General features: G+C 37.7%; 1 protein-coding gene across 1 annotated transcript; it reads right to left on the bottom strand.

Moving 5' to 3' along the window:
- Positions 1-2,353: 2,353 nt before the first annotated feature.
- Positions 2,354-5,328, bottom strand: LOC21386877 (glucan endo-1,3-beta-glucosidase 7). Its single transcript, XM_010098090.2, has 6 exons — positions 5,122-5,328; positions 4,928-5,038; positions 4,153-4,817; positions 3,341-3,673; positions 2,802-3,099; positions 2,354-2,712 (listed from the first exon to the last, which is right to left on the bottom strand). Exons 2-6 carry the CDS (start codon positions 4,995-4,997, stop codon positions 2,675-2,677), a joined length of 1,404 nt encoding a protein of 467 aa, XP_010096392.1. The 5' UTR covers positions 4,998-5,038; positions 5,122-5,328; the 3' UTR covers positions 2,354-2,674.
- Positions 5,329-11,632: the final 6,304 nt, after the last annotated feature.

Raw genomic sequence — 11,632 nt, 5'->3', positions numbered from 1 at the left:
TCATTTTCGTGACGCTGCTTCAAATGCATCGTTTAAGATGCGTGTTGCATTGCTGTGATCACAACAATGGGGACCTTACTGTGATCATTTTACGTCCCCTACTTTTCAGGTTCAATTTCATTATATTTTCTTACTTTTCATTAATTGGTTTATTTAATTATTAAGTATGTTACTAATTCATCTATGTTTATTGCTAGAAAAAATCTGCTACAAATCAACAAAATCGTGGTAGTCATAAGTGGTCTAGCTTCCATGGTAGAAAGTCATACTCCCAGCATCATTTCGATAAGATAATACTAATTTGCATACTTATTAAATTTTTGTCACTTTGGCTTAATATTTATTCTAACACTTTCAACTTGATTAGGCAAATCCCGAGACCCAAGAGCCAAGATCATTAATTGATAATTGGGGTGACATGCACCGTCATGGGCAGAATTTTATCAATTCGGATGCGGAACATGCATTTGTAAGTAAATTTTAAACTTATTTCTTTTTTCATATTTAACATAACATATTGTACTATTTTTATTCATTTTTATTTCATTTACCTTTGTAGGCTCAGATGGAGGTGGAAAGAACCACATAGATGACACAGTCTGCTGGGGAAGGTTCATCCACGGCAGTCAATGAGGAGGGGATTATATCCCAAGTCTTGGAAAAGCACAAAGGACACACTAAGGGAGTGGGACTGACACTACCACGGAGGAATCGTTCAAGTGCTTCCACCTCATCATCTGCTTCACAATCGGACGGGTCGTCTTCGGTTAATTTGCCCCAGCATGTCCAAAACTGGCTGAACAGCCTTTCATTGAGCAACGCAACATGTTTGACAACTAGCAGATCATGATGGAAGTCATGCGCTCGATGAATCTTAACATCAACTTCTTGTCAGTTAACTGCCCCCAACCGTTGGTTCCTCCGCCGCCTAAGCAAAATGAAGAAGACGAGGATGAGGACGACGATGTTGCTAATTTATGAGATTAAAATATCTGTTGTTATTTTTTTTATTATCAATACTTTTTAGTATTTCTTAATTATTTACTTTTCTAAGATGTATTTTATTATTGTGTTGACTATTTTATATCAATTATATTATTTTATTATAATTTTTTTTTTCAAAATTTTACCTTTATTAATTAATATTATTAAGAAAGTACAAAAAAAACTATATGCGACGACATTTCTAAGGTGTCATTGCAAATAGATCACATTACTAGTGATGACAGTGTCATCGTAAAATATTTTAAACACTTTTGCGACGACACTATGTCGTTGCAAATACTCTACAACACGTTATCATCAATGACATATTCGACGGAACATTCGTGGCGACTTATTCGCGACGACTGTCGTCGCTACTATATTTGCGACGACAGCTCAAAACTTTGTTGTCGCAAATATATCATTTGCGTCTAATTTTTTACGGCGACTAATTTGCGACGTCATGTCGTCAAAAATGCAGTATTTACAACGACATATCACCTATTTGCGACGACATTGAGTCGCCGCAAATGACCTTTTTTGTTGTAGTGAGAATGTGCTTGAATGGGGTTTTTATTATGGTTTTGTGTAATGGTTTCTTTTGCTTCATTTGAACTATGTGGGTGTTGGGACTTTGTTATGTAGGTTTCATGTGATGTTTTCTTTTGTATGCATTTAAACTTTGTTGTTGCTAAAACTTTATTATCTAGATCTAAGTTTGGACTTTAGTGTTGGAACTTTATTATCTATGCTTAGACTTTGGTGTGAGTCTTATGAACTTCGTTTTCTAGTAGGATTATTGTATTTTGAGATTAGACTTGTTATCTTATTAACTTTTTTACCTATGGTGTGAGTCTCATGTTTTCTTATGAATTATGAGCTATGATACTTTGTTAATTGTTACTATTTTAGAAGGGTTTTATCAATGAATGATATATGTAACATGTTATAAACTTTAAGATCTTTATAAAATGTATTGCAATCTACAATTTTGTGTCAATTTCAGTTCAACAATTTCGTTTTGTGTCGCAGGTTTGCGGGTCAATTTCGTGTCGCTTGTCACTTTTGGTTAGTATCATGTCAACCCACAACCTTACCGTGTTGTGTTCGTGTCACGGTTTTTAATTTTTTCATGTCACGGATCGTGTACAGGATTGCATAAAAAAATGACACAGGTACAAACACGACACACACAGGACACGCGACACGAATTGCCACCCCTACGACAAACAATGCAGTGCAAGAATTTGGTGGGTGTGGTCCTTCTTTGAAATGAATAATGAAGCCAGACGGGAAGTTTACAATTGACATTCTTGAAAAATATTTGTCATATAAACTAGGATTATCATTCTTGAATACACTGGTCATATAATAGGTCCAGATAAATTAAAATTTTCATAACCAAAACCAACCATCATACACTTCTCCAGTTTCCTTTAGGATTTACATAGATCATTTGACGCTGACGCATTTACATAACATACATGTACGAAAGCCTAGTACTTTCCCAACTTAATTTCGATTAAATGTATCAATTTATTCACACACATGACACATCACAAACCACGCAACAGGATAATTTCTGAGCATATCAAGAGGAAACAGAATACTTAAATTCCTATCCTCTGCGAAATTGCTCACTACTTTCCTTCGGGTCCCAAATAAGATAAGACGATGCCTTGCCCACAAATCAGGTACTCCCCCCAGGGTAAGAACAACCATTATAGCCTGCAAAAAGAGAAACCAGAAACGTACATTCTTGTTATGCTTACGGATAAATAATAAAATGATTAAGAACCCAAAATAGAGATACGCACTGGGATTGTTAGTGGAGAGAGTGGCTGTCTGAGAGAAATCACAGTTCCATGGATTCCTTCCAGCTGTTTGGTAAAGGAGATTCATGGCATAAGTAGCATGAGAAGCCACTGTGTTTGGTTCGAAACAAGCACCGCCGTGCTGAATTGCACTGCAATCAACCCCATGTCCACAAGCATAATCTATGTTAGCCTGCAACTGGGCATCAGACACTCCTGCCTTCGGCACACACCAAACTGTTTTCTTCGACTTTGGCGATGGATTCACCGGCGTCTTCGGTGTTGAACTCGGAGTAGGACTCTAAAAAATATGTTGGGTTCCAAACAAATGTTAATAAAATGCTAACAGCTAAATATACTTGGTCGTACAAAAGAATTCACAATAATAACATAAAATTTCAAACAATGCTAAGGCACATTCGCAGTGTTCAACTTCGCGCTAATAGGGGGTGGACCATGAGACTCACACATGGGCTCCACTTTCTATTAGTTGCGCTCGTTAAGCCTGATAATGCCCAAAAGCATTTTTATAGAATTTCTACCTGGCTACCGCTACTGGTCTTGGAGAGGCCAACGTCGTAACTCATGGAAAGGTCAGGCTTGAACAAGCCGAAGGCTCTCTCGGAACCAGGGCCTGGTTTCAAGTCCTCATCGTAGAGTGCGAACAGATAAGTGTCCACTGATTTCCCAGGCATCAACGGGGTTCCGGCCATCGACCGAAGGTGTGCGATCAGGTTACCGTTATAGGCTTTGGCGTTCTCAACACTTGGGCCCACTTCGTCGCCGTCTCCTTGGTAAGGCCAGCCCGTTTCCGCAACCACTATCTCCACATTCTTAAAGCCCAACGAGTTCAATGCAGATCGAATAGCGTCAACCTGTAGGTGACGGTTGACACCGCCAAATTTCATTTTCTTTTTTAGTATTTCCATATGTAGGCTGATTTTGACTTTTAAAAAAAATAATTATGAACTTTTTATTAGCTTAAGAAAGATCAAATTTTGAATTCTTTAAAAAAAAAAAAAAAAAAAAAACAAGAATTCGCCCATTTTTGAATTTTTTCTAATTTCACAGTAAATGTTAAACAAAATGAGATAAAATCACTATGTCTAAAGAAATCGCCCAGTTTATCTCCTCTGAAGTAATCACTATTTTATTTTCGAAAGATTATCTGGTTAGCTGACATATTGATATGTCAGATTTTTCAATCTTAAATTTATATATTTTTTAATTTTAGGGTGATTTTATTTTACAGACAAATAAAAAGAATTACAGATACAATGACGTTTACAAAATATATAAATAATTACAACAAATCTATGTTGTACAAGAAATAAAAATTAAGAAAAAAAATCACCTGAGCATCAAACATGTTCATGTACTTGATCTTGGTGTTGGAGTCAAACCGACCGGAGTTGGGTTGAAAGAGACAAAAGGCCAGTGTTTGGGGCCTGGGGTCGCCTCGGTAAGCGAAGTAAGGGTACGGATTGATGGCGAACGGCGAATCGGTGGCGTTGTTGAAGGCCAACATCCCTCGAAGCACCGGTACGAAGTCCGGATGAAAGCTTCCGGCTGAAGGTGGCTCCGATTGCCTCAGCACCGCCATGGAGTGGACCGTCGACACCTTGATTTTCCCGCCTAGGGACGCCGAATTGAGGGCGTTCTGGACATTCTGTATTGCCGGAAGCATCTGGTTGATCAGCCCCTGGTCGCCGGAGGTCATGACCTCGTTGCCGACGGTGATAAGGATGATCTTGCTCGCCGGATAGAAGGGGACGACGTTGGCGTTGACCCAGTTTTTTGCGAAATTGGGGTCGGAGGCCAGCGCCGGGATGTCGCCGTTCGCTGCGCCGATCACGATTCCAATCCCGGTGTTCGCCAGTGCTTTGATTATGGCCGGGTCGGCTCCGTACAACCGGACCTTCTCGATCGACGTGGATTGGAGCAGCTTCGCCGTCGCGGACGGCGGCGGGAGGTTGTCGGCAACTTGGCCGTAGTTTACGCCGATGAACGATTGCGAGTCTGCAAAGATAACCGTTAGCGTCATTTGAAAAATTTCTCTTTTTTCTTGGCTACTAAACAGAGAAGGAAAACAATCCAATTCTTGAAAGAAATTTAAAATTAAAACTTACTTGCGAGAGCAAGAGCCAGAAATAGAGAAACGAGGAAGAAAATCGAGGTACGAGGAAGCACGATCGCCATAGCCGACAATCAATGATTCTCTGTCTTTGTGTTCGTTGTGTCTGAAAGATTTTGGCCGAAAGTGAGGAAGAAATAGAGGGGGAAAAGCTGAGAGAAAAGGGGAGGGGCAAAACTGTAAAGTTACCTTTTCGGTGGGTTACCCTCTAACAACTTTTACCAAAGTGAAAGGCAGTAATCAAATTCCACCGCTTTTGGGGAATATGGAAACCGGAAGCTGTAAGTTTCTGCCGTGGATGCGACGCGTGGCGTTTTGCTTTCTTTAGTACGAGAGCCAATCAAAATTCAGACAAATAGATTAAGTTTTAACGGCTTCGTGTAGGGAAGAGGCAGAGACTGTTGGAGTGGTTTCGTCATTTGTGAAGAAGAGTGTTTATATACTTGGAAAGTAGCTGTTGCTAGATTTGTTCGCATTTACGTAAATGTCCCTTCATTGTGACCGTTAGAAGAAGCCATTTGGACTTTTGGTCCAAGACTGAGTACTATACAGCAAATTAATGGACTGTGTCCGTTAGAAGTATGATTTGGCACGTGATCCGGTTCTAGTGAAATGCGTTTTTTTTTTTTTTTTTTTTTTTTTTTTTTTTTTGGTAGGATCCAATGTGTGCAATCCAACTTTAATGTCACTGAATACAAAGAACCACATCTCTTTTTTTGAATTTTTCTTTTATATTCTCTCCCAACAAAAAATATTTTATGTTCTTCCCTTTTTATCTCTACTCTTTTTTTTTTCTTTTTTTTTTTCATTTATTTGTTAAATTTACTGAGTTCTATGGTAGAGTAAAGGTATGGTAAGGACGTCTGGAGGAATATCAACTAATAATGTAGAATATCTTTCTTAAAGTTCATACATCACCACCTGCGAGTAAGTTAAAAGTACGTTTTTAAACTTTAGATATAATTCGGCCTTAGACTTAGAGCACTAGCAAGCTATAGGGCCAAACCAAGTTTTTACTTACCAACTAAGAAATAGCATTCCCTTTGGTTTGAGAACGTGAAAACACTTGCTCGGCGCAAGAAAAGAGCAATATTATGCAATACAGAAAGCAAAGCATTTTGAACAAAAGCAGGCTATAGAATATTTGTTGCTTTTAGAAACGAGAGCATAAAGGTGGCCAAACTTTAAGATTGTGGGCAACATTCATTAATTGGTTCACAAGCAATCATCAGAATAAGAAATTGAAAAAGAAGATCTAACACGTTCCAACTTTGAATTTTTATGCCTCGTACCTGCTTCTTCGTCCTGTACTAATCCGCTTCTTTTGAACATTTTAGTCATAATAATTATTATGTACAAAGCACAACTCAGTGGAATTTTTCACTTCAATTTTTCCCCAACACAATCAATTTTTATGCAGTTTTGTGAGATCAAGTGATCAAAAGACATTGCTCAGAAAAGATCCTTTTGTGTGTGTGTGTGTTGGGGGTGGGACAAAGTGTTCGATGAGTGTATTCTTTTCACAACTCAAGTTATAATTCAAATTTTTTTTATGTAAGAGAAAATACTGTAACAAAAAATTTAAATTTAAATTTTTATAAGAAAGAATACTATAACAAAAGAAATTGTCATTGAAGTTGTAAAAAGAACAAGATCAAAATTACGTTATCAATTATTCTAAAAGCTTAAATTATTAGAAAGTGAACCATAGTTTTATATTCTAACACACGCATTATCCTTATTTTTGTATTATTTACTGGATTAACTTAACAAGAATATATATATTGAGTGGCAAAAGGCATGAGAATAATTATTATCTTTGTGCCCACTGTAAAGTATAGGCACATACTTTACCATCTCGCACTTTTAGACCCAACAAAGATCAAACTCGGAGATCATTATTGCGATCAGGCTACCATCTCGAACTGTTAGACCAAACCCGGTTAAGCAAAGATAATTGTTGTCTTTTAGGTACTAATATGTATGCATTCTTGCATCTTTAGAGAACTCTCATAAAGTATTTAAGTACGCATATTTGTGAATGGGGACCTCTTTTGTATTAGATCCGCAATTCCCTAAAGGGATTTTCATTTCAATGTCCCTGCTTTATTCAACATTGCGAATATCTTGGGCAACTAAACTTGGACAAAAAGCAAAGTTAATTATTTGACGAAACAAAAAAAAAAAAAAAAGTTTGAACCTTTGATAGATTATAGATTGCTTGCCAATGTTGCATTATCAAACATTGGAAACAGATAACCCTCAATTTTTACGACTGTTACTGTTTTTATTTCGTGTTCTTTTCTTCATCTGGTTTTTGGTGAAATTCCAATGTAGTTGGGGAGAAAAAAATAACCATTTCATGATGCCATTGCCGAATAGTCATATCAACCGATTCTTGCAGTATCTAAGGCCTGGAACTTGTCCGTGCCATAGCGTTGAGAAAAAGGTGTCCTCTATCATTCATTCTTCATGTGATATTTGTTTTGTTTTCTCTGTAACACGTATGATGTTGAGGTGCAACATAGCTAGCATAGTATTTCCCCAGCCATCCTTTCTAGTTCCCATCTTTCCTACTAAATATAGCCTTAATAGACGACGACATATAAAAGGCAAACTAAGAACAAATTAAATCATCACAAAAACAATAGCATTTATGGAGAACGACAATATTTTCAAAACAAAATATAGCATAGGAAAATGAATTTGGAAAACTGAAACAAATCTTGTGGACGATAGTATTTCAGGAATATGACATGATGACCGTATCCAGCAAACAACAATGCCCCATAAAACGACAGCATATGACGAGCAACATAATTGTAAAAACCACTTTTGTTCTAATAAACGACAACGTTTAGAACGCAAACAAAGAACAAACGACAAACAAGATCTCAATACGACAATGTTTAGAATGCAAACTTGATAAAGCGACATGATCCTGAGAAACGACATCAGCTTTTGGAACACAAGACTGAGAGAAAACGAAAACAAACGTATCTGCCACAATTTCGAGAAACAGGCGTCCTCTCCAGCGCACACCAGGGAGAGAACAGGGCCCCTCTACCATTCTCTATGGTTAGTGTTCTTCCCCCCCTAAAACACGTATGATCTCGAGGTCTCACATAGTCCGCAGAATATCTGTTGAACGAAGAAGAAGCATATCATAGAATGTGAAAATGATAAATAAATACTTGGACGAGTGTCTTCAATTAAGCAAAAAAGAAAAAATTACATTCTTTACCAAGTACATATATTAATTGGAATATTCTATCTGTAATATGCAAGACCTTGGTAATTTTCTTCCTTTATCCATTATGCAAAACAAAATAAACCATTTTTCTTTCGTTTTGATGATAATTAAAAAAAAAAAAAAAAAAAAATCTGAGACAAACTTCTCTAGTTGTATTGGTTCTTCTTTGTGAATTATGATGAATGGTTTAGTGAACACTCATTGATCGAAAGAGAAGCTCTCCTGTGATGTCATCTAGCAACCCATTGAGCAAATGCTTCTCAACATCTCTAACAACCTCATCCACTTCAATAAACGCAACCATGCTCTCATTCCAACCCATGTCCCACATGCAATTCACGTCCGGATCTTTGTTATAGACATCGCTTTCGAGCATTCTAGGCAGATATTCATCAGCTTCGCAATCCTCTTTCCCGTTTCTACCGTACAATCTCAACTTCTCAAATCCCTTGCTCAATTCTCTAACCAGCCCATCAAAGGTTGTTATCTTAACGAAACTTTTCGAAACTTTCACGCAAGGATGAACGGCTACCTCCTGCCTTCGTCCTTTTCTTCTCATTAGTTCGTATCCGCAGTCTAATATGAGCTTTCTGTCCTCGTGATTATCGTGTTGATCTTGATGGTCGTGAAGAATGTCAATTGGGATGTTGTCGAGTTTGAAGAGCGCTTCTGCTGTGTTGAGGAACAGTTGGCTCTTGATGATTATGTGCTTGAGGTGGTTCTCACTTTCTGTCAGTGGCTCTAGTTCTGGTTTGCTTTGTTCGACACTTTCAATGGTTATCTCGTGATTTGTGTCCGCAGTTTCTCCATTGTTTCCTGCAATTTTCAATGACAAAGATCGCTGATTTGATTAGTACATTGTGTTTGTATATTCCTTATGGCTAGACTAGTTGGATTATATGAGAATAATGGAAAATGTTATTCAAAATGACAATTTTAAAACTCTTTCAATATATATATATATATATATATATTTCAGGAAATGAGAACATCAGAAAACAATAGCGTTTTCAAACGACATAACTTTATGAAAAAGCTCCAAAGACTACATACGACAACATTTTGGAAACGACAAATCTTATGAAAAAGCTCCAAAGACTACATACGACTTTGGAAAAAAAAAAAAAAAAAAAAAAAAAAAAAAAAAAAAAAAAAAAACAACGGCATCTGTTGACAATAACTCATTGAAACGACAACATATAAAACAAAGGACAAAATTTACGGCAAAAATTCTAAAAAGACAACGTCATGGAAAAAACGACGCAATTTATTAGAAACAGTGCGAACTGTACGAACGACAATATTTAAGAAACGACAAAACAGAATTTGCAACGGCAACGTATCTAGAGTACCTCAAATCAAGGGAAAACAACATCATATATGAATTAGTTTCTAAAAAAAGATCATCAACAAGAGAAAATGCTCGCATCAATTAGTAAGCGAGCAAAAAATTATAACTCGATAAATTGACAACATTTCATGAAAATGACGACACTTCTAAACTGTAGAAGGTGATTAGTTTGTAATTTTGAAAGGTGGAAAACACAAATCTATAAGAAAGAACTGTACTTACCATCAAGTTCATTTACAACATCTGAGCGGCATAAGAGTTCTTGATCTTCACACAAAGGTGCTCGATCATGTTGATCATTAGGTATCACATTTTGGGACTACATGACAATCAACAATATTTATCACCACCAAATTATCATGTAGTTTTATATAGTTTAAATGAACCAAAGTTACTTGTATTTATAGATGAAATGAATTGAATAATTTTGAGATGTGGTTCACACTTCACATTCAATGAGCTTATTAAAAATGGACTTACAGTATCATTTGGAGCCTGAGTCTCTGGTTCTTTTAGGCCTAAAAAGTCATCCTTCTTTGAAATAGACAGAGTGGTTGGCTTCTCAGTTTCTATATTCATTTCTTGGGCCAAATCTGTGAGCTCATCATTTGCTGCGTCTATGTCGGATTTACTGATGTGTGGTTCTGCTTCTTCTGGTCTTGTGCCACTAACTTTTTCAAGCCTCCTTGGCTTCACTTCTTTCAGAACAGAATTCTGATGTCTTAAGGGTCTTGACATGTTGTTCAATGTCCCATTTCTTCTAGCTACAATCTCATCGATTCTCCGAGTGGACTCGATCTTTTGCACCTTTGCAGCAACTTTTGCTTTGTGCATGATTGGCACATGAACAGCTTTCTCATCCATAACTGGTGGAACACGAGTTCTCTCTTTTCTTAATTCTGGTTCTGGCTGCACTCTTGGAGACAGCTTTTGATCCGGCTTCCAATTATTCAAATTGTTATCGATATCGAGTTTAGCTGAATCTCTCTGCTTCATTTGATTATCTTGGTGGCTGCCATTTGTAAACCTTTCGGATTGGATTGAATTGGTAGTTTTCCTCGTACTTTTCTTAGTCAACTTTTCTTGGTTCTGCTTTAGACTCTTTGACATCACTTCACTTCCTTTATGTTTCCTTGCCAGTGAAATCTGTTTCACACTCTGGTCTCTCTCTTCTGACATTGATTTCCTGAGGGTTAGAGGCTGTTGGATTTCCCTATTGTCGTTCTGTGTCTTCTTTTGACCGCTTGAGGATTGTTTCTCAGCTTGTCTCTTTTGTTGCAATAAAGGTGAACCTTCAAAACTGTTATGTGCTTGTGCTTCCATATGCTTCTTGATCTCTTGATTTCTCTCCTTTTCCTTAATATCCACCCGAGTTATAGTGTTCTGTTTAATCTGCACTACAACGTTTTGGTGCTCATCTTTTCTCATTGTGGTCTTTTCTGATCTTGTCACCGACTTGCTCCCTTGTGAATTTTCCCACGGCAGTTTGTCATCGTCGAAAATCACCTCGAAGTTGAAATTAGCAGTTGGGTTTTTCTCCTGTACAAACACGAACGGAGTGTTTTGAACAACGTGGTTCTTGTTGGCTTCTACCATTTTTTGCTTTTTCGGTGGAGCTAGATTCTCAACTCCTTTAGCCTTTTGTCCAACAATCTTGGCTGCCTCTTGTGTGGCTTTCCTTAATCTCTCCCCTTCATCTTTTGGCTTGAAACCATAGTTTTTCTGCACGGTGTTGGTCTGAGTCTCGCTTTTGGGAAGCTTATCTAGCCCCATTAGTTTCGCAATGACATTCGGAATCCTGGCCTTTTCTGGTTTAGACTCAGATGAACTTGGTTGATTCTTGTGTTCTGAGAATGCGGAAACACTTTTGACATTGGAGCTATAACTCGCCGATCGACTGTGAGAAATTGATCTTGAGCTACTGTTAGTACGTTCTACAGAGTTAGACAAAGCTGGGAGCCTCTGATTGAGGCCAGTTCTTCCAAGTTCTTGAACGCTGTGTCTTGAGCTTTTGTCAAAGGAGAATCTCGGAAGGTCTAATTTCCACTCCTCGGCTACATTCACCGTGCTTTCCTCATCGTCCTCTTCACCCTCCT

The sequence above is a fragment of the Morus notabilis genome, unplaced genomic scaffold, assembly GCF_000414095.1.
Source record: "Morus notabilis unplaced genomic scaffold, ASM41409v2 Scaffold1684, whole genome shotgun sequence".
NCBI classification, from domain to species: Eukaryota; Viridiplantae; Streptophyta; class Magnoliopsida; order Rosales; family Moraceae; genus Morus; species Morus notabilis.
The sequence above is the reverse complement of the archived record's forward strand: the minus strand, read 5'-3'. Positions and strand labels throughout refer to the sequence as shown.

What these genes read in the sequence shown, in the direction of transcription:
- LOC21386877 (XM_010098090.2), bottom strand. Translation starts at nt 4,997, where the DNA reads ATGGCGATCGTGCTTCCTCGTACCTCGATTTTCTTCCTCGTTTCTCTA. An exon ending in TCTGGCTCTTGCTCTCGCAA is followed by an intron (nt 4,818 to 4,927) that starts GTAAGTTTTAAT and finishes TTATCTTTGCAG; the next exon opens with ACTCGCAATCGTTCATCGGC. An exon ending in AGACCAGTAGCGGTAGCCAG is followed by an intron (nt 3,100 to 3,340) that starts GTAGAAATTCTA and finishes CATATTTTTTAG; the next exon opens with AGTCCTACTCCGAGTTCAAC.